This window comes from Diceros bicornis, chromosome 6, assembly GCF_020826845.1.
Source record: "Diceros bicornis minor isolate mBicDic1 chromosome 6, mDicBic1.mat.cur, whole genome shotgun sequence".
NCBI classification, from domain to species: domain Eukaryota; kingdom Metazoa; phylum Chordata; class Mammalia; order Perissodactyla; family Rhinocerotidae; genus Diceros; species Diceros bicornis.
In genome coordinates this window covers 28,043,210-28,071,074 of record NC_080745.1, presented here as the reverse complement: position 1 = coordinate 28,071,074, position 27,865 = coordinate 28,043,210, and the positions used below count along the sequence as shown (strand labels likewise).

Genomic DNA, 27,865 nt, shown 5'->3' with positions numbered 1-27,865 from the left:
AAGGGGAGCGACACCCTCACCACTTCCTTCTCCCCTGACACACATGCCTACAGCAGCACAGCAGCCTCCAGCGGGCACCCCGGCCCTCCCCAGTATCTGTATAAAAGTTTAGGCTGTAATGGGGAATCCAGGATTCTGGAGCCAGCTGCTACTATAACCTCTGGGCCTAGTTTGCTCATCTGTAAAGTGGGGATATAGTAACTGTCTATATGTGCCCAGTGCCTGGACCAGCACCTGACTTATAGGGGCTGTGTGACATAGTCACCTGCTGGGTGACCTGGAGTGAATACGGGCTTGGACCAAGAGTTCCTTGAAGACAAGAGAATTATTTCATTTTAGTCTCTGCATGCCCCAGAGATCTAGCATAGGACCCGGCCCAGTATAGATATTGAAAAGTATGTATTGGGTGAGTAGGAGGCATGCATGGATGGACATGGGGACTAAAGATGTTTGGATGGATGGGTGGATACGTGGATGGATGGACGGACAGGCATTTAGATGGATAAATGATGAATGTAGAAGTTGGATATCTGGGTATATAAATGTGTGATAGGTGGGATGAAAGGAGGGATGGTTGGCAGGGTAAGGGTGGAGGAAATAAATATGGGCACTACCCCCATTTTTACCTTTCTGCTGGAGAGCTCCAAGATATAGCAAACCCAGAAAGCACTTCTCAAAAGTACCAATGCCCAAACGGGCCAGCAACTCCACTCCTACGATCATGTTCTTTAGCCCCCACGGAGAACACCCAGGAGCACATCCTGCCCTCAGCCCAGATGGGGCTTCCTCAGGGCCACAGGTGGGGAAGGGCTGCCTGGGCAGCTGGGGCCATGGTCCCTCCCTCCGGTGCAGGGCTGCCTGAGGCAGAGGCCGCCACGGTGTGGAAAGGGCCCTGGAACCTGCCAGGAGCCACTGGGGCCAGCATGTCGGTGTTGGGGCCAGAGGGTGGCTGTAAGACTGGCAGGCCTGATGAGACCCCAGTGACACCCTCTCTCCTCTGTCTTCACAGGCTGGACAACGTTCATGGCTCTCGGGTAGAACCCAGTGAAACGGCCAGAATGAATTCTATGGACAGGCACATCCAGCAGACCAATGACCGACTGCAGTGCATCAAGCAGGTGAGTGTGTGGCCTGGGCTCCCCTGCCTGGCAGCTGTGAAGGCAGGGCAGCCAGGCGGGCGGAGCAGTAGGGGTGCCAGCGTGCGCTGTGCTGGGAATCCTGGGCACGGTGTGGAGGTGACACTAGGCAGGAGGTGACTGCCTCGACTCCATGACCACCCAGCCTGTGAGAACGATGCTAGTATGGACCAGCGTGACACTGGAATCACACACACCTGGGTTCAAATGCCGGCTCTGCCCTGTCCCTCCCCCTCCCTTCTGTGTGACTTTGGGCCAGCCTCATGCCCTCTCTGGGCTCTGCTGTGTGCTCTGGGCTGTTGTGAGGATGCCTGAAGTGCCTAACCTCCGCCCCAGACCTAAGCTCCCCACCCTCTGCTCCGGTGGTTCTCTATAAAGAGACAGAAAAGGAAAGGTCCTTGGAAATTAGACCCTCTTACAGAAGAGGAACAGAGAGGGGAGGGGAGGTGCCTGAAGTTACACAGCCCAACCCCACTGGTGCTGGGGGACTTCGTCCCTGAGGGCAACGAGGTCCCCCTCCTGCCGATGCTCCCACCAAACTCAAGAGGTGATTCGACCACCAGTACCCTGGATTGCTGGGCGCTGGGGAGCCCTTCACAGTGGGCTCCGCGGCCCCCGCTTTGGGAAGACGGGTTGAGGCCTGGTGGGCAGGCGGGCGGCCCCCAGTGGCGGCCAGGAGTGATGCGCCCCCTCTGGGCTCAGCCTCCCTGCCTCCCAGCGTGGCAGCACCTGTTCAGACTCCAGACTGTTATTGTACTCCAGGAAGGAGCAGATATGCTGGAAGGGGCCTGCGCCTTGGCACCAGACAGACCTGAACCTGAATCCTCGCTCGGCCATGTCCCCACAGTGCCATCTTGGGCCTGTCGCTTCATTTCTCTGAGCATGTTTCCCCTTCTGTCAAATGGGGCCAATAAGACCGACCTTGTAGGATGCTGCGAGGATGTTGTGGGTGAAGCACACAGCCCAGCCCTGGCATGTGGCGAGTGATCAGCTAATAGCAGCAGGGGCTGTTGTCCTCTGTGCCTCAGCGACAGGGAGGGGAGTGCTGGGGTGAGGCCCCTGGCTTAGGTGGGTTCAGCAAGAAGCTCAGGTCACCAGCATAGGCTGCTGGCCTCAGGACCCTGCAGAGCAGAGCTCATAGCCCCAGCCCCACCCAGCCTGCCCTCCCTGAGCGCCAGGGCCCAGTGGAGCTGAGGCTAGTCTGTGGGAATAAGGGATGTGTGTCCTCTCATGAGCATCAAGCAGAGCAGTCTCAGAAGCCCATGCAGGGTCTGAGGAGAGGAAATTGAAGAAGACTTGTTACAGATTGAACTCAGCCCGAACAGCTCTCCCGAATGCCAATTACGCTTCTGCTCACGGTCACAGAATAGAAACCAGACCACACACTGCCTCCTCCCCTGCCCTTCCCTCCTCCTCTTCGGGGCTCTGCAGGGCTCTCTCCCAGCTCTGCCTTTGACCCAGTTTCTCCTGCCCATAAGGGATCAGCTGTCAGTGGCCTCCACCCCCAACAGTACAGTCGTGCCCCACCGTGCCTGCGCCCCTCTGTGTGCCAGGTACACTGCTCTTCCTGAGACCTGCTCACAACTTGATCTTCTCCCCACTCCTGTCTCTGCATCACCAGGAATCAGGATGCCCTGATGGAGCTCAGATTTACCTGTCGGCGAACCTGAGTCCCCATTCTACCGCTTACTAGCTGCCTGACCTTGATTAAATGGCCACTTCACCTGACTTTGTCTGTAGAATGGGCATCGTAGTGCATGTCCAGCCAGTGAGTGCCGGAGCAGCTGAAGGCCCCGGATGGGCTCAATGCCCGATCCCAGGCTGCCCCGCATGCACGCGCACACACACGCGCACAGCCCTGCACTTGGCCAGATAGTGGCACATTTGTGAGCATGAGCAGGCTGTCCAGATGCCCCCGGGTCTTCCAGAGCTCCCTGCATCCTCACACCCGCCTCCTGCACCTCCCGTCAGACACAGCTCAGCACTGATGTCTGTCTGCTCCACAGCTGCCCCAGAGGGCGGCCGGGCTGGCTGGAGACTGTTGATTCTCAGGCATCCTGTATCCTAATCAGAAGAGAAAGGCGAGCAGGTCTGCATGCTCTGAGGGTGACCGATGTGCTGGCTGTGCCTGCCTCTGGCTGGTGGGGCTGTGGCTCCCATCAGGGGCCTCCCAGCCTCGGACTCTCGGCCCTGCCTCACCTCTATGGTGCAGCCTTCCCTCCCTCACCCACCCTGGTTCTAGCCATTGCTGGCATTTGCCATCCCCCAAGCACCTTGCCACCCATCTTCCCTCTAGGCTCTGGCTCTGCTGCCTTTCCCCCTTCTCAGCCTCGAGGTCCTGGGATAACTAGTGCTCTCTCTATAACACGCCCCACTTAGAGGTCACAGGCACATCTGGGCTCCATGTGCAAAGCTGTGCAAATCAGCTAATTCCAGCCCAGAAGCCTCCCCAAGCCCCAGGTGCCCTTCTGAGCATCTGCAACCCGCTCATCTCTGAGCCCCAGTGCCTCCTGGGCACCCAACTACCCCACCTATCCTGCTCTTTTTCTCCTGAGCTATAGGCCCTGGGGGGCATATATCAGGTCTCCCACCAGGCTAAGTTCCTTGGGGACAGAGGATGTGCCATATTCATCTCTAAGTCAGCAGAGTCTAGCATGGTGCCCAGCCCAGAGGGGGCCCAAGTATGTTTGGGGGGAGCAGAGGAGGGGTGGACTGATAAATGGATAGCTAAGGGAATGGATGGATGGGTGGATGGATGGACATATAGATGGGTAGATATGTGGGTGGATGGGTGGGTGGATATAAATGATAGATAGATAAATGGATGAATGAATGGATGAGTGGGTGGCTGGATAAATTCTGGGTGGATAGGTAGGTAGATGAATGGATGGAAGAGTGATGGATAAAGTAGTGAATGGATGAATGCGTGGTTGGGCAAGTGGATGGATGGATGGATGGATTGATTCATTTTTGGGTGAATGGATGGACTGATGGATGGATGAATGGATGGATGGATCGTTTGAGTCACAGATGGATTGATAAGAAGATGCATTCATCACTTGGTCTGGGTAACCAATCCCTGGTCTGAGCATTGGTATCCCCTACTCCTGCCCCAACAGACTCAGTGGCCAGTGGATATAGCCCAGATCTTCTAAGGAATTATGGAGACAGGCAGGCTTTCTGGTGGGGGACAGGGTATTAGTATCCAGTAACAACCACAGCCAAAGAAGCCTCTGCCTATGATTCAAATCTATGCTCCCATCCCCAGACCATCAAAGGTTGGCCTAGCTCACCCTGCCCAGCCCTGGCCCCTCCACGTGCTGCTGGGAAGCTGTTCTGAAGTAGTCAGGTTGTTGGCCTGCAAAGCAGATGGACAGTTAACTGCTCACCAACCATTTCTGCGTGAGCCTGGCCTTATGCCTGTCTTTAGGGTTCCAGAGGTGAACAGGGAGCTGTTTCTACCCTCAAGCAGCTCATAAGAGAAACAAGAAACTACTGAGAGGTCCTGGCATGCAGAGCAATAGCAGTCTTTACCTGGCACCTGCTCTGTCGTGGGGATGGTGTTACGTATATTGTTTCTACACTTTGCAGCAGCCCTGCAAGCTGTCAGCACCCCATTTTACAGATGACAGATCCAAAGCTCAGGAATGTCCCCAGGGTCGCATGGCTCAGTGGCTGAGATGGGGTTTGTCCAGGTCTGTCCTGCACGTTTCACTGTATCACCCAGTCTCTCTGCACACTCCAGCCACCTCACACTCCAAAAAGGTGACAAAAGCATAGAGAGGTGGGGGCTTTGCCAAGGCCACAGATCCACTGAGCAACAGCCACCGAATGGGATGCCTGGCATTCCTTCTGCTAATGAGCTGCCCCCACCAGTGGTCACCCAGAGCCCAAGCTGAAGGCCACGTGAGCTGGCGTGAGCAAGTGGAGAAGCTCAGAGGTGGGCTGACAAGATATGGAAGGCTGGGTGCTCGGGGGCCCCTGGGGCTGGCCTCAGAGGCCACTTGGGAGCCCAGAGCTCCAAGGTTGGGGGCACCAAGGGTGGGAGTACTGTGGGTGGGTATCTCCAAGAGCAGCGTGCGGTGGCTGCCGACCCTGCTAATTGTGTGTGACATCATGTAAATAAACGGAATAACTCGGTTAGCAGAGGGAGGCTGCCAGGCAGGCAATTCGCTGATTTGCATGGCTTTCCGCGTGGAACCCAGATGCCGCCCGTGGCCTTGGAGGGGGCACGTTTTAGAGAGAGGGCACAGGAGGCAGAGGTGAGGACCCACTGCTGCCCTCTCAAAGGGCGCGTTTCTAGATGTGGCGGTTCCTCCTGTCTTCCGCAAATCAAGCACAGGGTCTCTGCCTCTGCGGGAAGACCTCGATGTGGAGCTGGGGCTGAGCGCTGCCGAGCGCAGCTGTGCTTCCAGGGGAGCCTTTGGGAGACAGCGTCGGGGCCAAGGGCAGCCCCACGTGGGAGCACCCCACGCACCAGGCGCATTGCCAGGAGCCGTATAAGCCTGCTCTTGTTTAATCCTCACCGCGGCCCGTGGTGGAGGGCTCTGTGGCTGCACGCTTGCCCTCTTTCCTTCATGTCTCCCTCTCCCTTTCCTCCCACAGAGGGAGGATATTCTAACTCATTTCACTTTCTTCCGTACATTTTTAAATCTTGCCTTGCATGAACCACGCTGTAATAACAGTCATGAAACCCTAAGCAAAAGAAACAAAGCTTCCCGTCCCCAAGCCGTGGTCTGCCATCCCCATTTCACAGATGGGGCGACTGAGGCTCGGAGAGGTGAGGGACCGCCCTAGGTCAGCAGCTAGTAGGAGGTGAAGGCAGTATGACCCCAGGGCCCCACAGCACACTCTGCTTCCCTCCCAGGTCTAGGACCTGGCAACTCCTAACACCCCTCCCTGCCTGGGCTCTGAGGCTGACTCACGCAGCAAGTGGGGACAGGAGCAACTGCCCCAGTAGCTGCTGTTCCCTGTCTCTCCCAGCACCAAGGCCACAGGGACCTCAGAAGTTGCCACCATGTCTTTTGCAGCTGGCTTACACTCTGACTCGAGGGGACACCCTTTAGGTGTCCCACTGGAGGACCCACAGGCTCACACCTAACACTGCAGTCCCAGCTCCGCCCCAGCCTGCTCTGGGACCCTAGGCTCAGTGCCTGACTGGCGCAGCCCGAGAAGACACGGATCCGAGTTAAAGAAGGAGGAGTGGCCGTGGAAGCCACCCCCCACCCCTCAGCCCTGTGGCCTAGGTCTGAAGCAGTATCTAGAGGCCTTGGCGCCAGATTTCGGTCTCTGTTGATGCAGATCCCCTGACAGGGAGGTGCCTGAGCTCTGGGCTGGGACCCCTCCCACCAATGCCAGCAGCCCCTGAACCAAGCCAGCCTGGGCCCAGGAAATCTGGGTTTGGGGAGCTGGGGTCACTAAGCCACGGTGTGACACTAACTTGGGCACAGCGTGCTTGGTTCCCCTTCCCAGCTGGGTTTGGCCTGGTGGCCTCTTTCTGTCCCCCCAGGCCCCCCCACCCTATTTGGCTATGGCAGAGCCAGCCCTGAAGCCAGAGCTGGTGGGCGTCCAGACCTGGGCTGTGGTGGTGGGCTTAGCAGGGGGCCTCACCCAGAAGGAATCTCCAGGCCCAGCCTGTCCTGGCTCAGGGAGAGCCAGCTCCCAAGTGCGGGAGCCATATGCCGCCTCCTGAACCCTGCAGGGTCCACCTCCCCCCACTGCCAGCATCCAGAAAACACTAATATCTAATATCGTTGCCCTTTTCTAGACCTTGGTTTTCCTCTGCAATGGGGCTGATAATCCCCATCCTGCCAGGGAGTGGGGTGGGGTGGAGATGCAGAGGGAAGGGAGATAGAGGGAGTTGGGGAAAGCTTGTTAATCCTGGCCTGTCCCTTTCTGCGAGTCTCCCCCATTGCAATGAGGCCTGGGGTCTTTGCCACCCCAGATGCCCAATGCTACCTGTGCTGGCTCATTCCTGGAGCCTCATACTGCCTTCTTTCCCTGTCCCGCAGCACTTACAGAACCCTGCCAACTTCCACAATGCTGCCACGGAGCTGCTGGACTGGTGTGGAGACCCGCGAGCCTTCCAGAGGCCCTTCGAGCAGAGCCTCATGGGCTGTTTAACGGTGAGTCCGCATCGTCCCCGCCTGCGCTCACGCCCAGGGAGGACAGCTGGGGACTAGCGTGCCTGTCCAGGTCCGGGAGGCCACAGATATGGGGGAATGAGAGATAGGGTGACACCGGTGCTGGAAGGGTGGCCCTTCTTTGTGCACCCCTGACATGCCCACACACTCCGGGAACATGGTCTGTTGGGGAGACGTGGTCCCCAGGGATGATGTGGGTTCCCCACACTTGACGAGAAAGACAGGGCCTACTTTGGGGAGTTCCAAGTCTGATGGAGGTAAATGTTCCATCAAAAGCAAAGCAGAGAGACTCTTGAAGGGTTTTCAGCCATCTGTTTCTCCAGCCCTTCATTTGTTCACTGAGGTAAACATCTGTTGAGCTCTGTTTACAGTCATCCATCCATTCATATGAGCATTTATTGAGCTCCTATTACATTCATCCATCTATCCAAATACACACTGATTGATCCCTCATTTATCATGTACAATCCCTCTGTCAGTCCTGGGAAACCAAAGATGAGTCAGACTTTGCCAAGCCTGGTTCCCTCTTTAGTGGGGGAGACAGATGTGGAAGGAGATGGCTGAGAGCATTGTGTGCAAGATGAAGCAGCACAGAGAATAGAAGCCTGTGAGGTGGAGTGGGTCGCAGAAAACTAAGAAAAGCCACTTCCACATCGGCAGGGGTTACCAAGCAGCTGAGGAGAGTGAGAACATTCTAGGCACATGGAACAGCACGTGCAAAGGCCCAGAGGTACCACAGAACCCAGAGGGCTGAAGTTAACTCCGCGTGGTTGGAGTCTAGGACACAGGCTGGGCAGAGGCGAGGCCCAGCGCTTGCGGCATGATTTGCCAAGCTTGGGAACTTGCCTTCTGATGGCCAAATGGAAGGAGCTCACAGGCTGTGAATGTCCCCAGCCACACAACCTGTATGCGTTAAGTGTGAGGGCGCCTTGGCGGCCAGTGAGGGCAGCTGCTCAGAGGGCCCTGAATCAGCTTTGAAGGGAATGTGAGTAAACAGATTGCTGGGGAGCCCGGCTACCCCAAGGCGCGGAGAGGAGGGGCCAAGATGGATGCCTGGCCAGGCAGGGATGGTAGGTAAAGTGCAAGGGTGCCATGTTTCCTGAAAAGCCTGAGACAGCAGGGAGGCGAAAGGCCCGTCACAGCCCTGGCCTGGAGCGAAGGGAATGGTGACGTTAACATGGGCCATCGTTACAGAGCACCCCTCTGTGCCTCACGCAGAGTGTGCCCCACTGTGTGTGCCTTCTCCCTGACTCCTCACGCCCGCTCTCGGAGGCTGGTCTGCCAGCTTCCCCGTTGTACAGAGGAGGAAACTGAGACTTGTCGTGGCTGACTTTGCAAGGGCGCACGGCGAGTTAGAAGTAGACCTGGGACTCAAGCCCAGACCCATCTGCCTCAAGGGAGGATGCTCCTGGTCATTAGGGATGCCAGGCAGGGGTGCAGCCAAGACCCTCCCAGGGCTGCTCCGTTTGTCCAAAGCCAGCACCATCTGGTTCCCTTGGGGCTACCAGGCCAAATCAGGCAGCCACCTGCCCTGCCCACCTCCTCATCCTCCAGCCCACTGGGCTCCCCCACCCTCCACCAGCTCCCTTAATCCTCTTTGTGGGGATCCTGGTTCGGGCTAAGCCCTACAGGCAGGGACAGATGTTACCAGAGGCCCCCTCACGCCCCTCACAGCTGCCGGCAGCCATAGTGAAGGAGGAGGTGGGGGCCACACACAACACGTGGCCAGACTGGCTGCCACGATCCCCCAGCACCCTGCCCCGAGCCTGGCCTGCCTGGGACATGGGGACTTGAGGCTGAATCAGACAATGGCCCTGGCCAGGCTGGACGGGCTGGATTTGCAGGGCATGAGATGACCCGTAACTGGCCCTGCCCTGGCCCCATCATTCATCTATTCATTCAACAAACATTCATGGAGCCCCTGCCGTGACCAAAGGAAGCTCAGTGAACACAATGGACCTCTCTCCCTCCAGCAGCTTACCTCCCAGTGGGGGAAGCTGACGCCAAACACATAAAGGAGGAAATAAGGACATACACCAGCCTGGCAGTGGTTGGGAAAAGTGTCCCGAGGAGGTGACCTCCAGCTGAGACCTGAATGGCAAGAAGGAGTCAGCCTTAGGAAGGTGAGAGGGAAGGGTGCTCCAGGCAGAGGGAACTGCTAGTGCAAAGGCCCTGAGGCTTGATTTGTTCAAGGAACAGAAAGAAGTCTCGGACGGCCAGAGCGCAAGAGGGAGAGAGATGCAAGATGGGGCTGCAGAGGGAAGGAGAAGCCAGCTGACCCCAGGCCTGCAGTCTAAGTGAGAAGAGTTGGGATGTTATCTGAAGGGCGTGGGGAACCGTTGAAGGGTCTTAGCGGGTGAGTGATGGGATATGGTTTGTGTGAGGACAAGAGGTCTGAAGGGGAGCAGCCTTGGAGGGTAGGATGGAGGATTGCAGAGGTCTTCCTGGAGGAGGGAACCAGGGAGGGCCTTGTAGGATCTGACTGGACAGCAAAGAGGCCGTGGCTTCCCAGGCAGGGAGGCTGTGTGGATGAAGGCCCAGAGCAGCTCTCCTGGGCCCCTCCTCACTGCGCTCCAGCTTCAGGCATACGCTTGGTTGAATGGCTGGCTGTGACTGCATCCCTGCCTGGCATGCCTAATGACCCGGCTGGCTTTGAGCCTGCTGCTTGTCCGGAAGGGGGCCCTTGGCCCACTGGCCACGGTTGCAGAGACCCGAGTCTCACTGTCCCTTGGAGCTCCGTAGAACCAGCAGCAGGAAAGGGTGGGGTGGGCAAGTCATAGAAGACACCTCGGTGCCCAGGGCATTTTCCTGGGCACTGCCTCCTGGCATCCTTGAGGACCCTGCAAGGTCAGCAGGAAAGGGAGCGGCGCCCCTGTTTTACAAACAAGGCAACTGAGGGGGGAGCAGCTTGCTGCGGTCCCAGGCTGGTACCCCTGACCCCCCGGAGCCCCAAGGCCCTGCCGCCGGTCCTCCCGTCCCCCTGGGCACCCTCAACCCCAGCCGTGCCACGTGGGGAGGGCTGGGGTGGGGGAGGTCAGAGATCCCACGGGCCCTAGGCAGGGCGAGGCTGCCAAGCCCCCCACACACGTACACACGTACCCCCGATCCAGGTGACAGCCTGAGCGCTCCAGCTTGCCGCAGTCCCCTGGGTGGTGACCTCTGGGAACAAATTCCTCTGGATCCGGCTTACTTGGAGGATATAAATTAAAAACGACTTAGCGTCAGGCAGTGAATGGACACATTTTGCCATACTGGCTTCTAAGCAGCTCAGGCACCATTCAAGTGAGAGGCTCTGGCCCCCGGGCCAGGTCCTGGGTGAAGAGCCCTTCGAGCCACTGGCAGCCCCCTGCCTCCCCTCCCCTTCATACACTCTGACCCCAGGCTGCCACAGTGCAGGAGCCCCAGGGCCTCAACCAAGGGTGTCAGCCCGGGCAGCACTTCCTCTTCAGAACCAGATTCTTCCCGACCGCGCTGGCAGCGCACTCCCGGCCCCTCCCATAGCGGCAGGGCTGAGCCCGCTCTCTGGGTGTCCCCCTCAAAATCAGGCCTCTCTGGACTCTTCCTTCCTCACTGAGGTGGGATATGCTTGATGTGCTCAAGGAACAGAAGGAAGGCTCAGGTGGCCAGAGTACAGGAGAGGGGAGACAGGCCCAAGGCGGTGGAGAGGGCAACAGAAGAGCTCGCGCATCAGCAGTGCCCTCCGTCGCCCAGCGAGGGCGCCCACAGCCTGAGGCAGTCACTGCCGAAGCCGGGGGTGCATGTGCACGAGCAGCATTCACTGAGCTGTGGGCCTGCTCCTGGCTGGCATTCTTGCAAGAAGGGCATTTGGTACCCATTTCACAGATGGGGAACCTGAGGCCCAGAGAGGTTAGGTCACTTAGGTGAGGTAAAGCAACTAGTAAGTGGCAGAACCAGAACCCCATCTCATGCCTGACTCCAAAGCAGCAGCAGCAGCAACCACCCCAAATACCTGCCCACCCCTGCACTGAGAATGTAGCAAAGAGGGAAATGTGGGCTCTGCCATGAGGGGCTTAGGGTACAGTCTTGAGACAGAACTGGGGTACACAGAACTGTCAGAGCCCATCACACACAACCCTGGAAATGGGGGACGCCCTTGCACCTTTACTGAAGAGGAACCTGAGGCTCAGAGAGGTCAAGTAACTTGCCTTAGGTTGCACAGTGTAGGGTGGAACAGGATTGGAGCACAGGCCCAGAGTGCCTTCAGTTCCCCTCACTGCCTCAGAGGATATCAGGGTCCAACCCCCCGCGGAGAGCAAAAACCCCTTCTCTAATGTCTCCCACACAACCAGTCCTGCTCCGTGGCCACGAGGCTCACCACTTTTCAAGGCAACACACTCCCTTTATGAGACTAAGGTAACTGGCCACAGGACCTTGAGCACGCACCCTCTCTCGTCTCTGGGCTGCAGTTTCCCTCTCTGTGGCATGAGGGACTGGACTCCCTGAGTGTATGTTCTCCTGGGACCCGGAGTCCAGGTGTCAGACAGCCAGGCCCTGCAGGGCAGCCCCAGGAGCACCTTGCAGGCTCGGCCAAGCTGGCTGGGCCTGGGTAGCCAGCAGAGGGCAGCAGCCCCCCAGCTGCTCACCCCAGCCTTTGTGGAGGAGGGATCTGCCCGCCCCGCGGGACCTTCACTTGAGGGCGCCATGCCCAGTGGAGTGGGAGCGGCCCCCTCAGAAACACAACAGAGTCCTCAGTGAGCCCGTCCTCCCCACCTATGAGGTCAGACCTACCTCACAGGACTTCCTGGAGGTCCTCAGGCTGGGCTGGAGGAAGCCAGGGGGTGCATATGAGACAACCAAGGGTCACAGGGTCCAGCTGAGCCCGCTTTGCCACATCTGTGCTGTGTGGCCTTCAGCAAGGCCCTACCCCCTCTGGGCCTTGGTGAAAGGAGGCTGTTGGAGCCAATGACCCTTCTGAACACTGGGGCTCAGGGGACTTGGTGACAAGCAGCCACTCCCAGGCCTGCAGGACAGACCTTGTACCCGCACCAGGCCTCTGTTGCTCAATTTAGCTAGGTTTTTTTTTTTAAACCAGAGCAACTGGATCAGCCAGTATCGGCCAAACAGAGGGACCTTTGCCTTCCTGCCCTCAACCCAGGGCCTGAGGGTTCCTGCAGGTTGGGAGTTATGGCCTTAACCCTTTGTGGGCTGAAAAAGAACTGCTCTCATGGAAAGAGCCGAGACTTTGCAGCCTGCTGGCCCGGGATCACCTCCTGACTCTCTCACAGACAAGCTTCATAACCTGGGGCTGTTATTCATCCTCCTTCCTCATCTGTAAAACAGAGATAACAATGCTGCCTAGCTCAGAGCTTTTGTGAGAATTTGGTGCTTCACTGCTTACAAAGCATTCACTTAGCTCTCATACCTGGGAGCCAGCGTTCTTGTTATACTACTTGCCCATGTCGCAGTTTCCCACAAACAGCAGCCTCACTGATACACCAGTCCAAACAAACTCTGTGCTCACTCACATCCACCCCAAGGCTCTGCTGCCAAAGAGGAAGGGCACCATAGTCAAGATCTGAGCTGAAGTGACGCTTTCAGAATCCTTCTCCTTGCTCTGCAGAGTGTCTGTCTCCAGACCTGAAATATTCAACAGGCCATAAAGAATTAGGGGCCTTGCTTCTCCTGCTTGGACAGTGAGACTAACAGTGGGGAGGCCCCTGCCCTGGGGTGGGCCAGAGACTCTGGGCCGCGGTGTGTGTATGGGGGGAAGGTGCCATGAGAAGCACGGTACAGGGGTGAATAGAGCCCGCCGGGAGGAGGCCTGGGGGAAGCGAAGACTTCTGCAACCAGGGGCTTCCGTTTACAGAGGAGCTGAGCACACCTTCTAACCTGAGACAGTCCTTCCCCTCCCTGCACAGGGGGTTCCCAGGAGATGGGGACGGGGAGGCAGGGCCTGTTCCAAGAGGCTCTGGTGGTCCTAGGAAGGGAGGATCCACTGGCTGCTCCCTGATTCATCATGGACACTCTCTTCAGGCCTCAAGTGTCTGTATTTCTTAAATGAGAGGGTTGGCCTAGATTAGTGAGTTTCCCTTTTTTAGCCCTAAAGCCCTTATAATGAACCCCTGCAATAGAAAGCAGATAATGGGGAACAATTCCAATAGCTGCAGGGGCTGGGCCCTCCGAGGCCCTCCGCGCGCCTTGGGAGCAGGCTGTCTCTGGGGCTTGACGACAGTCTTCCCCTTCTCAGAAGAACGAGCCCCCTCATCTAGGAGCACTCCTTTCCCAGCCAGCCGTGGCCGCCCAGCTGCTTCCTACAATGACTCCATTTCCAATGCCTTTCCTCCTTAATAAGGAAACCTAATTTTGCTGCTGTTAATGAGGAAGGCGGGCAGGAGGGAGCAGATCTGGCGGTGGCGGGACACCTGGGAACGGGCAGCGAAGGCGTGAAGCCTGATGGCTTGAGCCTGCAGAACCGTCCGTGGGGCCCGGGAGCACCCCGTCCCACACTGCCCCCCAGGGACTGACGGCCCTCCGGGTCCCTCGCCTCTCGCCCTCAGGCCCACACGTCTGAGGTTCACAAGGAGATGGGTGGGACCTCCGGGCTCCAAATACACAGCTGTTGGCAGACTCCCACCGACGCTTTTGCGGAAGCCTCCTGTGCGTGGAGCTGGTGCTTGGTGCTGGAGACGGGCCCCAGGCTGGGCATGGAGCTCTGCCGTTTCTGGGCGAGGGGCTGAGACCGCAGGGCGCTTGGCACGGAGCTGAGCGCTGAGGAGCGTCAGGCGTGTCCGTCTGGGGAGGCCTGGGGAGGCGGCTCCAAGCTGAAGTGGCAGGAGCAACGTGTCCTAAATCAGCGCTCTCCTTGACTCAGGAGGAGCCCATGCCGCTGGGTGGGGACCGTGCCAGGAGTAGTAAGGGTAGCGAGCACCCCGCCGTGGTGGGTGCAGGAGCTCAGTGGGCGTGGGAGGCTTTCCGGGGTCCAGCGACTGGGAAGGGAGCTTGAAGAGCTGCACTGGTGGAGCGGAGATCCTGGCCTGGGGCTGTCCAAAACATGATGGTATAGCATCCCCAGCCAACTTCTAGAATGTGGCCAAATTTGAGCCCTTGAAAGCGGAGGGCCTGGACTTTGGGGTCAGGCCCACCACCAGACTGGAAACCCTGAGGACAGTGGCCGGGATCCCAGGGCCTGGCACGGAGGAGGTGCTTATCAGTGTTTGCTGAGTGACTGAACGAGGCACAGTGTGAGTCCAGCTCTGCCTGATCTTGGGGACCTGCCTTAGCCTGCCTGCCTCACTCGTCTCACCTGTAAAATGGGCGCATCCGTCGCTCTGGGCTCAGAGGCTGGTTCGGGCAGTGACTCACCCTGCTCTTCCTCCCCTCTTGCTGGCAGGTGGTTAGTCGAGTGGCAGCGCAGCAAGGGTTCGACCTGGACCTCGGCTACAGACTACTGGCCGTGTGCGCCGCGAACCGAGACAAGTTCACTCCGAAGTCTGCCGGTAGGTGCCGCGGGGCTCACGGATGTCACCGGGAGGCGGGAGGGGACCGAACTCGAACCCAGGGCCGTCCGCCACCCTGTCGGCCGGCGCCTTGGTTCGTCCAGGTGTGGCGTGAGCTCTGGGCTCTGGAGCCCCCGGGTGGGCTTGTCCCTCGGCTCAGGAAGTGTTCTTACCTGCAGGGGCACCTCAGGGCCAGCGAGGGGCCCAAGGCACACCACACCCAACAACAGGCTAAGGGGAGGCGGGCATCGTCTCATGTCTTCACCACAGTGACCTGTTGGCATAAGCACTGTGGTCATCCCCATTTTACAGACGAGGAAACTGAGGCTCAGAGAAACTGAAGAGATTTCCCCAGGTCACACAGCTGCAAAGTGGCAGAGCTAGGATTTAAGCCCAGGCCTGTCCTCCAGGGTCAGCATCCTTAACCCTGACATTCCACTGTTTCCATTCAAAGAAATGTTTATCTAAAATAAAACACAAATTAAAACAAAAATGACTCAGTACATTCAGAGTTCTAAAAGCCTGCTCTGAGTAGTATTCTCGATGGCAACTTTGTCACCACTGGGGACCTCCTGACCCATATTAAACAGAGGCCATGGAAGGTGCCAGGCAGCTTTCTGTCTGTGAGAGCTTTAAGCACAGCAAAGATACAGTTGTACTTTTCCCATCATCCTGATTACCTTGCTGAAGTGGGGGGTGCAGTGTAAGCTTGAACTCCCACAGCCCTGTGACAACCCAGCCCTGTCACTTGCTGAGTGTGGTCTCTGAGCCTCAGTTTATCTCCCCGGGAAGGCAGGAATGACAATGAGACCTAACCTTGCAGGGGTTGTTGTAAGTTCTGGAAATATACAGCTCCAAGCACAGTGTCTAGATGTTGTTAACATTCTTTATCAAGTCAGAACAATTCATCGAAAAAGAAAAAAATCAATTATTGTCTCTGTATAACAATAAAAAGGACGTTTTCTCTGAATTCATCCATCAGTTCTTTCGAGTATATATAGAAACAGCCTTAATGAAAATGTTTAAAGGATGATGTGTTTTCCTAAATCTGCTCAGCCCATAATCTCTTAAAGGGGGGGTTTGCGTTCCCTTCTGCGTATGTTCACAGTCTGTGTGCACGGATTACAGGTCATCCATAAAAGGTGTGTGATGGTCTCATTAGCCAATAGCTCCTCTGAGATCTTTGACGCGCCAGACCGTGTTGGGATATCGCTATTGCATTGAACTGCTTGCCAGAAAATGGTCTTGGAATCTCATAAGTGACGTCTATTCCTGATGGAATCTGCGGTTTTAATAATAACTTATGTCAGTACAGTTTTGACAGGGTAAAAATGGCTCCTCATCCAAGAAACCTATCCGTCCACATCTCTACCGCGCGCCCACTCTGTGCAGGCACCGGCCAGGGCGGGGTTGTGATAAGGAGTAAAACAGACGTGGTCCCGCCTCGGGAAAATTACAACCTAGAGCAGGGTCGGCAACCTTTTCTGTAAAGGGCCAGATAGTAGATAGTTTCGGCCTTGCAGGCCATGCGAAAGCAAACGGAGCTAATACGTAAACAAATGAGCAGGCTCGTTCCAACAAAACCTTCTTTATGAAAGCAGGTGATAGGCGGTAGTTTCCTTACCCCTGGTCTAGAGGGAGAGAAAAACTTCGATCAAGTAATCACAAGTGTAAGTGTGTACACTCAAGCTGTGATATGTGCATGTGTGTAAATTCAAGCTGTGATGAGCACAGTGAAGGAAAAGTCAGGGCTGCCCTGAGACCACTCAGGGATGGGGGAAGGGTCCCCCAAAACCTGAAGGTTGAGTAAGAGTTGAGTAGGTGAAGAAAAGGAGAAAGAGCTTCTTCCCAGGTAAAGGGAACAGCCTGTGCAAAGGCCCTGAGGTAGAAAGAAGCATGGCTTTTTAGCAGAACTAGAAGAAGGGCAGTGGTTCCAGAGCCCAGAGGCAGAAGTCAGCAGCAGTTAGATACACAGAGTCTGTCTTGAGGGTTGTGGTCTTTGTCCTAAGAATAACCATAACATGGCTAAATTCTCATTTTGCAAAGATTGCTCCAGCTACAAAAGAAGAGCAGATTGCATGGGAAGGGGGGTGGGGGTGCGCATGGATGCAGAGAGTCGGTTGGCAGATTGCTGAGGATGTCAGGATGATGGTGGCTGGACCAGGAAGGTTCCACTTCCTGTGGAATGGAGTGGAGAGAAAGGGATGAATCCAGGGGATATATAAGAAGCAAAACCAAGACAGGGAAGGCATGTTGAGACGGAGAGGAGGAAAACAGGAGGATGGGCTGTCCCAGAAACCCCAGCTGCTCCGCAGTGGGAGAGGAGAGGCTCAGGTCCCTGTGCAGCCCTCCCTTGGGGGTCTTATGCCCCTGCTGGTATGTGCTGGGTGCCTTCCCATATTTGCTGCAATGCCCAGCTTTGTGAGACACAGGGTATTATCTACATTTATGAACGAGGAAGTTGAAGCTCAGAGAGGTCTTGTGACTTGCCTGTTGTCACACAGCTCATGCATGACAGAGCTGGGACTTGAATTCATGGCCCGCTGACTCCAGGCCTAAGGCTCTGTCCACTCCATCACAGCTGACTCTGGGGCTGGTTGGAGACTTAGATTTAGGAGGCCTCTGTTCTTCTGGAGCAGGATCTGGGAAGCTACTCTATTTGAGAGAGCGCTTCACTTTGCTCAAGTCCCTCTAGCACGGCCCTGCTCTCCTCTAAGTGGTATTTCCAGCATCACTTCTTCTCCTGAAACAAGGGATTTGTTCTTTCTTCCATCTGCACCCCAAGTTGTGCACAGCTCTTTACAGTTTATAGAGCCCTTTCCCATGCGTTGTGTCTATGACGCCACATGATATGCCCTAGGCCCCTGAGGTGAGTTCTCAGTACCCATTCTGCAGCTGAGAACACTGAGGCCCAGCAATGCCTGTGGCTTAGCTATCACTTGAATTCCCTTATTAGGAGTCAAACCCTCGTCAGCACCAACAGCCATGACTAACCACCTTTCACAGGCCGCCCCCACCCTGTCAAGAAGTGTGGGCCCCACGGCTCTCAGGATCCCAGCCATCCCCCTGCTTGGGCCGCCGTCTTCTGGGAAGGCAGGGCGCCAGTCTGAGGGGGAAGACTTCAGCTGCTGTTTCACTGGTGAGATAAAGTGCCTGCTGGGGGCAGGCTGGACCATGAGAGGGGTGGAGACCACGGGAGCAGAGTGGTGACCCCAAGGTCCAGAGGCAGCTCCAGCACTGGCCCCCATCTTCACCACTTTGCCCGCCTCCTGGAGCCGTGGCCTCAGCTGTAAAGAAGGATTATGTGCCTGTCTCACAGGCTGCCCGTGAGGATTAGAGGAGATTCCCTAATCGTGGAGGTGAGGGGCCCGGCTCACACCTGACGCACAGTGGGTGCTGAGTAAATATTACTTTCCAGCCTGCCTTCTCTTCTTCTGTCTGTCTTTTCCCACAGGGTTCCTGACCTCTCTAAGGCCCTTTCTGCCCCAGCAAGGCTGTTTCCCACTGCTCTCTCTCCCCGAGGCTCTGTGAGTGAGTGCATGACCTGCCGTAACCCCACCTCTGGGGGCAGCAGTGAGGGTCCCCGTGGCCTCAGATGTGTGTGGGTAGTGGCCACACTGGCCACAGCTGGGCCCAGCCAGGCCTCTGCAGTTCTAGAACATGCTCTGTCCTCAGAGCTCCTGCAGCCAGCCCGTGCTGCCTCTCTCCCCTCCTGTCCTTCAGTCTCTCTGGGCTCCCACTCTGTCTGACTGCTTGTGATTACCCTCCCAGTGTCTCCCTCTCCTCTCTCTCTGAGGGTCTCTGATGTTGTATGTCTGTCTGTCTTTCTCTTCCCTGCTGCCTCTCAGACTTTCTCCCTGTGTGTCTGTGTGTGTGTGTGTGTGTGTGTGTTTGTGTGTGTGTGGTGTGTGTGTCAAGGGGCTGTGTGCATGTCTCTGTGTCTGTGTGTGGTGGTGAGCATGTCTGTGTGTATGTGTATCTGGGGGGGGTATGTGTCTGTGTGTGTGTGTGTGCATGTGTGTGTGTCAAGGGGCTATATGCATGTCTCTGTGTGTCTGTGTGTGTGGGGTGACCATGTCTGTGTGTGTGTGTATCTGTGGGGGTACGTATCTGTGTGGGTGTCTGTGTGTGTGTGTCAAGGGGCTGTGTGCATGTCTTTGTGTGTCTGTGTGTGTGGTGGTGACCATGTCTGTGTGTTTGTGTACCTGTGGGGGGTACGTGTCTGTGTATATGTCTGTGTGTATGTCAAGGGGCTGTGTGCATGTCTCTATGTGTCTCTGTGTATGTATGTGCGCCTGTGGGTGTCTCTCCCCTTCTCTCCCCCTCTGTCTCCCCCACCCCTTCTCCGGCTCCATCTCCCTGTCTGTCTCTCTTGTCAGGAGGCCAAGCTGGGGCCAGACGAGGGCCGGTGGGATGAGATCATGCAGGGAGGAGCGGTGCTTTGTCAAGAGAGATGGCGGTGAGCTGGGCTGGGCTGTGTGCACCAGCACTGGTGGGCTCTGGAGCAGGAGCTCAGGCCTGGGGGCAGTGTTGTGCTGCGTGTGTGTGTGTGTGTGTGTGTGTGTGTGTATGAGAGAGAGACAGAGACAGAGCATGAGCACAGAGCAGACACTGCAGCAAACCGCCCAGTCAGGCGTCTCCACGTGGGCCCCTCAGATACCCAGCCCCCAGCTCTTTGTTCTGGCGCAGCCTTTAGCCTGTGTGCTCGCACACGGGAGCACGTGCACACGCGCACACACGTTCGGGAGCCTCCTTGTCAGGAAGGTCCTGGGGGGCCAGCTCTCCCTCCCCTGCCTCCGTACAGAAGGTCACCTGCCTTGTACCTCCCCTCGTCCCCAGAGCCACAGCATGCCCACCCCACCCCCACCTGCCACTGCGTGCCAGCCCTCAGCAACTTGGCAGGCAGCGCTGAAATGTCAGCCTCCTCGGCACCGAGCAGGCCCACGCCTGCTGGCTACGTGGGCGCCAAGCACCAGGCAGTCGCCATGTCCAGAGTCCCCAAGAGCCCTCTACGTGCCTCAGCTACTATCCACACTCGGATAATTCTCTGTCCCCTCAGCTGACCCCTGTGAGCAGCCCAGCGGTGTGTTAAAATAGTAGAATAGGGAATGTCAGAACCCAAGGGATGGGGAGCCTAGGGCCCGGGGAAGCGGGGACCTGCCCCAGGTCACAGCGAGACAGGGAACAGCCCAGATGAGAGCCTGGGTGCCCGCTGCCCTCCTCGCGCCCCTCCTGCCTGCTTGAGGCAGGTCAGTGATGGCTGTGGGCTCTCATCTGGGAGATGAGATGCGTGGGGCTGTTGGCAGAGTGGAAACTGTGGAAAGAGCAGCAGGTGTGGGAGGTGCCAGGGCATCCCAGGGGCCTCCTGGGAGAGGCGGCCAGCAGGCATTTGCAGAAGGAACCAGTGGACTCAGAAGAGAGGTCAGGGCTGGAAGAGGCAGCCTTTGAAACCTCCGAGGAGGGAAGGCCAGCCTTCCTTAGGGATGAGCAGTGGAGGGTGGTTGTCCATCGCCGGCCTGTGGGCTGGATATGGCCCGCAGACATCTGAGGTCCGACTATTCAGTGGTTTTTAAAAATGTACATTAGGTGCCAACATTTGCTCTTTGGGAGATTGCACTGTCAAATGTCTGGCTTCCGTCGAATGGGAACCTCGGACTCACAACCCTCGACTTACTGGGTGGTGGCTGACCCCTCCGACAAGTGCTGTGCTTCCCCCATTGTCTTACACCTCAAGTGTTTCCCGCATTTGGAAACCCGCAGGGCCCTGTGGACACGTGTGTTTCTGACCTCCGTTCTAAGCACACCCTCACATCCTGACACAGCAGCCCAAGCCCTGAGACCAGGAGTGGAAACCCAAGCAGAATGGATCGCTTGCTGTGTGTCAACAAACATCTGCTTGGTCTGGTTTCTCTGATGTGCTGACAGCCCCCAGAGGAGCCGACAGCAGACCACGGGAAGGGAACTGAGACGTGCCCTGGGCCCCCGGCCAGCCTGAGAGTGAAGAATCAGGAATGCGATGGGGCCCCTGCCTCACCCCTCTTGGTCTGTGGCCTGTGTCCACGCAGGAGGGGCTCAGGAGAGGCTGGATACCTCTTTGGAGCCCTCAATCCCAGGGGGCTTCTGCAGCAACTTATGCAGCAGCCCCAGGGCTCAGAGACAGACCCTGACTTCTGTCAACCACTTCTGTCAGAGGGTTGGGATGGGACACAGGCATGAGAGCCTAGCCAGATCATTTCACCACTTCTACCCAGACTCCTTAAGCAGGAGAAGGCAAGTCATTAACCATTTTGCTCTCTCTTTGAAAACAATCCTTCTTGCTCCCACCTGGTGGAATGAGGGGCTCTCAGACCCCCACGGTGGTGGGGACATTCCTGGTTTCTTTTGGAGGCCTGGCTCTTACCTCCACACTCATGCCTCCCCCCCGTGGCCTCTCTCCATCCCCCTCTGCCTCTACCCACCCCAGAGCACACAGCTGCCTTCCCATCACCGTCACCGGGAGGACAAATGGCCTCATTCAGGGACACCCTGCCAGATCCATCTCTCTTAAGACAAAGCTCTGTGCAGCTCTGCGTGAAAAACGGCTCCGGGCCGCCCAGCGAGCAGGCGGGATTGAGGGGTGCAAATTGCAGGGGATTTGTTAACGCTGGCTGGTTCCCCCAGAGAGGGCGGGCAGGCGAGCCCTCGCCCTTGAAATGCCAGGCCACACGGCTGGGCGCCTTGTCAAGGCCGGGGACAGACTTCCTCCTGGACACCAGCCCCCATCCCCACATCTGAGCTCAGCAGAGCTGGGCTGTGGGGGAGGGATTTGGCTTCCTTCCTCCTGCTCGCCGCCTCTGCACTCCAGGTCAGGTCCTGCTCAGAAGAGGGCTCTGGATATCATCATCAGGCCCCTGGGAACCGGCTGGCGGTCAGCTCTGTTTGATGGACAAAACCTGTTCACGCACCCACCTCCCGCTGAGGTGGAGGAGGCCACTGGGGCTCTTACCAACACACCCATTTTATAGAGGAGGAAACTGAGGCTCCAACAGGGAAGAGACAGACCCAGGTTACATGGCTTCCAGTGCTGGAAGCAGGACTTGGACCTCCAGGCAGTCAGGTCTGAAGCACAGGGAGCCGTCCCCCTTCTGAGTGACCCTGAGTGAGCAGGTGGGGTAGGTTGTCTTGGGCCAGTGGCTCCTGGTTCCCCTCTCCTCCCCCAGCTCCCTGAGGGCTGAGGCCTGGGATCCAGTGGCCTCACTCTGCTCTTGGAGAAAAAGAACAGTAGGGAGGAGCCCACGTGACAGAAGGTTTGTGGACACAGCGTTCCCAGGCTAAGGAATTGGGGGGAGGCGTGGCTGCGATGGTCCCTGGGGTGTCCAGAGTGAACAGTGAGGAGGGGGGCAGATTTGGAAACAGCTTCAGGGCCCTGGAAAAGGGAGCTGAGTATGTCAGTGGCCACTCCCCAGCCATGAAACGCGCGTTCTCCCAAGAATTATTACTATGTGAAAATGCTTATGACATAATAATTTTTTTAGAAGAGTAACAAAATGGTATGTTCGGTATGGCCTCAACCAGTGTCAAAAACAAAACGTACATTTTTTTAGGCACAGGAGACAGAAAACAGAAGGGAATATACCAAAATGTCAGTTTATAACTAATGGACCTGTCTGGTTGGGGGAGTGACCCTTTCTTTATTTCCCGCCTTTTCTGCGGGGAGCACGGACTCTGTTTTTAAGCAGAAGCAGCGATGGTCGTTGTGGGTTCCTTTGGAGTTTGGCTGGAGTTGGCAGGGGTGGGGTGAGACGAGAGTGCTGTTGTCTCCAGGCTGGCTCAGCCTGGAGCTTCCCCAGCACAGCCCTCTCTGTTCCCTGAGAGCTCCAGGGGACAGGCCTCTTGCTCGTCTCCTCAGGAGGCTGCTCTCCTTCTCCCTCTCTTCTGTGGGATTAGCTCATCGTTGGCTGCCCCACAGAGCCGAGATGTGCAAGGACACGGCTGCCTGAGGCCCAGCTGGTGGATATCCGCTTTCCAGGCCTGTCCAAATGAGAGGGGGCTAGAGGATGAGGGCATCAGCCCATGGCAGGGGGCTCTGAGGTTGGGACCCTGACAGGCAAGGCAGAACCCTCTCAAGATGGGGCTGCTTCTCTTGCCTGGCCCCTCACAACCCCAGTCTGGAGCCCCATGATTAACTCCACATGATTGGGACAGGGGTCTGCGAGGGGAGGGAAGGGATTAATGAGGCTCCTGGTTGGGAAAGGTGAGGCCGCTGGAGGCGCCTCCATCAAATGATGTGTGTCTGAGTTTGGGTCTCCCAGATGCAGACTCTGCAACAGAGATTCCAGTGCAAGCGATTTATTTCGTAGGATCCCTGAAAACACGGGTAGAGAAGTGGGAAAACGAGACAGCGGGCAGGAGGTCGATGAAAAGCGTGTTGTCAAGCAAGGTGCCTGCTGTGGGGACCTGCCGGGAGCTCCGGGAGACAGAGTAGAACGCGCCCCTCCGTCAGCCTGAGCAGCAGGGATGAGGAGGCATTTATTTAGCACCTGGCATCCATTAGTGGCTGAGGGCTGCTTAGGGTCGGGGCGTGGGTGCTCCCTCCAGCACCCCCGCACCTCAGAGAGGATGCTGGGCAGAGATGCGGTGCAGGCGGGAAGCAGAGGGAGTGACGAGGCCCCCGCAGGGCCGACAAGGCGCTTTCCCAGTTACCATCATTTGCATCCCGTCCTCCTCGTCCCTGCCATATGCCAGTCCCGCTCCTATTAGGATTGTATTGTTCCTCACTTATTTTGACTTCAAGATGGGAATTTTAAAAGGAAACTTTATATCTTATATCGCTACTGTAACTGGCAGACCAGGCTCCCTTGCCACGTTTAGAAACTAACTGTCAAAATAAAAACAATAGTGACCAAGCCCTTTGTCTGGGTTTAGCTTCAGGTGCCTGCTCACCGGTTGGAGCCCGGGCCAACTCTCAGCCAGTTGAAGGGGAGAGGGGGTTAAGGAAGCTGAGACTCTCCCTCTTGAAATAGCAACGTCTCAAACATGGGAAGAGAGCTGACATGGCAGTGGTTTTCTCGCTGGGTCCGTGAGCACCTAAGACATCTCAGGACCACATCCCCTAGCCCACACTTGAGGGTGTCTGAGTCAAAGAGGACTGCCCAGAGAAGGCCATGGGGGCCTGGGCGCCACCCTTCACCTCTGTCTCCCCTGGGCAGGCCGTGTCCTGTCCAGCATCAATGTCTTCCACAGTCCAGTGCATCTACTCCATTTCTCTACCTTCATGGCTACAGGAAGAATGATGAGGTCGTGGGCATGGGAATGCCTCTCAAAATAAAAAATACTAAACAGGAATTTTCAGGGCAAGGGAAGATTAGCGTCTTGTGCCAAGCCCTCTCCGTGCTCAGGCCGGGGCTCCATAAATGCACCATGCACGGTCCCTGCTCTCGGGGTTTGAAGTAAATGAATGCCCCCATGCTGTGGCGAGAAATGACAGTAATTCTACATACAAACACAGCCCTCTGCACAGCCATCCTTGTCCAGCCCCGTGAGATCCCCAAGGCGGGCTTATTCCCATCGAAAGAGGAGAGACTGAGGCTCCGAGGGGTGGGGAGGTGGCCTCAGTAGTGCAGAAGTGGACAGAGCTCTGGCTAGCCCCGCTTCTTTGCAGGTGTCCCCCGGGGAGCTGCACAGCCTCTGGGGAGATGCAGGGCTGCAGGGTTATCGCCCGATGGGCACCAGGGTTGTCACAGTGCTGCCTTCCAGCACCCGGGGTAAAGGTCCTGCCAAAACAGCCCCCACCGCCCCATGCTGCCCTGAAGATGCCATGGCTGCCCAAGAAGTTAATAAAGCCATCGGCAGCAATTAATTCTGGAGAGGAAAGCCAGGTAAGAGGATTAAGGAAGCCAGAGCTTTGGTTTTAAGATGAAGCTTAGCATTCTCACCCCCAGAGGAGGGATTTCAGGGGACTCAAGGGGGTGAGAGTGAGATAGAGCAGGCACTTGGTGGGAAGTGGGCGAGAGGGTTATGGAACTTGGTAAGCAAGCCTTGCAAGCCGCAGCCTTGTACATACCTTCTGGGTTAGACAGACAGGCAGGAATTAACGATGGCACAGGTATCATCAGTCTGCGTATTTAGATTTACAGGGTCAGGGCAGGGCAGGGCGTCTGGATTAGGAAAACATTTGATTTAGGGCTCCTTTCAGTCACGATGACAGCAAATATTTGGGTCAGTGTTTTCTCTGTACCAGGCACTGCGTGGAGCGTCCGTGAACTCACTTATCCCACGAGGGTCCCAGCCTCCTGTCTACCCCGTTTCACAGATAAGGAAACTGGGGTTTAGGAAGATTGAGTAATTTGACCAAAGCCACTTGGCTAAAAAGAGCCAGAATTGTGATCCAAACAAGAATATCTGACCCGGAAGCCATAGGCTGCCCCCTGCTCTCCATGAGCAGGTTGAAATGAAGTCCTGGGAAAGACGTGTTAATGATGCCGGAGAGCTTGTCAAGATCCGCTGAATGGCTTGCCGGTGCAGGTGTTAAGTGTCTGACAATGATTGTCCTTGCTGGTAGGCTAGACGCCCCCGTCTGTGAGCTCACTCAGTGCCGCCTGTCCGTGGACGGGGAGTAGCAGGGAGCCTGGCACATAGTCAGCATTCGGCGCGCGTCAGCCGTCAGCATCACAATTTCCTGGTCGGCCCGAACTTCAAATGTTTTTCCCAAAAACCATTCAGCTATTTCCCAGAGAGGAGTAGTGGTTAAAAGCATGGATTCTGGAGCAGCATGCCTGGGTGTGAATCCCACCTAGCCCTCCACTTGCCAGCTGTGTGACCTTAGAAAAGTCACTTAACCTCTCTGTACCATGGTTGCCTCATTTGATAAGAGGGGATAATAACAATGCCTACGTCATAGGCATTAAGTGAGTTAACGTACATACAGTGCTTAGAATGAGGCCTGGCAGATAGTAAGGGCTATATACATGTTAGCAATCTTACTCCAGCATGTTGGCATTCAGACTTTTTTAGGATGCCTCTCATACATGGAGGTAGCCCCAAACCCTGTACCTGACCCTGTGTCGTGTTGGGGGGTCTGGAAAATATGGAACCTATATGCATAGGTAGGCCCAAGGTAATTGCCTACCACACCCACCTCCAAGTAGGTAGGGGATGAGTGGGAGCCTGTTAACTCAGGCAGGGAACAACCCCTTCCTAAGGCCCCAGGGCCAGAAGCCCACAGCTGTCTCCACAACACCAGAGGTTCCCTTCGGGTTAAGAGAGCATCTCCCTTCCCCCAGGAAGAGGAGGCTGGGCCCCAGTGAGGCAGGCAGGCAGCCTGCAGGAGTGGAGAGTAGAGAGCTGGCTGAGAAAGGCTGGACAGGGCCAGCAGCACCCTGTCTGTGCCTTGGGCTGGGGACGTTTGAGGGCCTCTGTCTCACCAAGTCTCTCAGCACCCTCTCCCAAAATTCTTTCAAGAGAGAAAGCAACATTTAAAGGATGATTTTATTGAGTTCTTGCTTCATGCCAGGCACTGTGTTAGGCAATGTATAAACATCAGCACTGATCCGAACAATCACCAACCCATTTTATAGATTGTAAAACTGATGCACAAAGAGATTTATTCACTTGCCCGAAGTAACTCAACTCCTTTGTGTAACAAAGCGAGGGATGAGGGGATAGATGGCTCTGAATGGATGGATATTTGGATGGTTGAGACTGAAGAGGAGAAAGGAGGAAGGAAGAGAATGGGGGAGGAAGGGTGTGGACCAGCACCTGCCCAACTCCAGGTGCATGCTCCTTCTACCCCTCCCTGGTTGTGCCTTCTCTCTCTGGGATCAAGTTCATTAGGAGTGTCGTCCCCCCCCCCGCCTGTCCCCAGGGCCCATCTGGCAAGCAGGGGCAGGGAGGAAGCTCCTGGCCAACAGACTCCTGCCCTCTTGCCCCTCATAAGCTGCCCAGGTCAGCATGCACAGCAGAGCGAGGGCTGAGGAGGGGCCAGGTCCTGGAAACGATGGGTCTCAGCCTACAGGCTCCCAGCCCTCCTCACCTGCATGCTTTGAGATGCCCTTGAGTCAGATGCAGCTAGCTTCTGGGATAGAGCTGATCTCAGGACATACAGAGCCGAGATCTGGGAACCAGAGTGGGGGCAGCATGGGACAGAGGGGACAGCATGGGCCAAGCTCAGGCTTCAGGATCAGATCGGCTGACCTGGCCTTGGCTCAGCTCTGTCGCTTCCATGCCACCTGTGACCCTAGCCACATGTCCCAGCCTTTCACGAAATGATGCGTACAAAGTACTTAGCACAAGCTGGCATCTCAGAAGGGCTTTGTACATAACCATTCTGATTATTAAGTCCTGCATTGCAGCGCAGGCTCTGAAACCTACTTGCTGTGTGACTTTATGTAAATCACTTCACTTTTCTAAGCTTGGGGTCCAGTGGATCTAGAATCCAGGTCTCTTGGCTAGAACGTCAGCAATCCCGTTTCCGTGGCAACCCAGCTGCCTCTCAAGGGACCATCTGGATCATGTCACCCTGGCGAGGTGCTGCCCAGGCAACCAGGTGTTTGTGTTTTGCAGTAGAAGCTCTACATGGTGGTAATTCCCCTCACTGGGGAGGGTGGTGGCCAGGCAGGTGGCTGGAAGGAGGAATCGCCACCTTGGCCATGCCTGCCCTTGCTCTTCCTGGGCCTGGAGAGAAATAGACCCCAGAGCTTGGCAATCCTGGCCAATGACTCTCCTTGAAGAGCTATTAACAGATGCTTCATTATGTTCCCAGGCACATTTCCTGGCTTGTTGAGGCTGGCCTCGTGTAGGGAATTCCAAAGGACCCAGTCCCACCTGGTTGGGATGAAGAGCCCCTATTGTCTTGGGCAGGAAACAGGAATTACTGGGGGAAAAAATTAGGAGTCTGCCTTTCAAACAAGCACATAATTATAATGACAGCAGAAACTCAGTGCAAAGGATAAGCTAAATTCACCCCTTCCACAAACGTGCATGGACACCTATTATATGCAGACATTGTGATTGGCACTTGGGTAACCCTAGAGATTGTCTGTACCTTCAAGGAGCTCATAGACTGGGACACGCTTAGGAAAAACATAATGTCAACAGACCCACATCAGCAATAGGGGAAGCTGAGAGGAGGGGATGTGGAACCTCCTGGGGC

General features: G+C 56.3%; 1 protein-coding gene across 4 annotated transcripts in view; it reads left to right on the top strand.

Moving 5' to 3' along the window:
• The window catches only part of ZMIZ1 (zinc finger MIZ-type containing 1), a 237,203-nt gene that overhangs the window by 124,229 nt on the left and 85,109 nt on the right, over positions 1–27,865 (top strand). For all 4 annotated transcript variants that reach the window (XM_058543098.1, XM_058543100.1, XM_058543101.1 and 1 more), the window contains 3 exons: positions 1,010–1,118; positions 7,148–7,261; positions 14,631–14,736. In XM_058543098.1, the coding sequence (XP_058399081.1) occupies positions 1,059–1,118; positions 7,148–7,261; positions 14,631–14,736 (280 nt within the window). In that variant the 5' untranslated portion in view covers positions 1,010–1,058. The remainder of the gene's footprint in view (positions 1–1,009; positions 1,119–7,147; positions 7,262–14,630; positions 14,737–27,865) is intronic.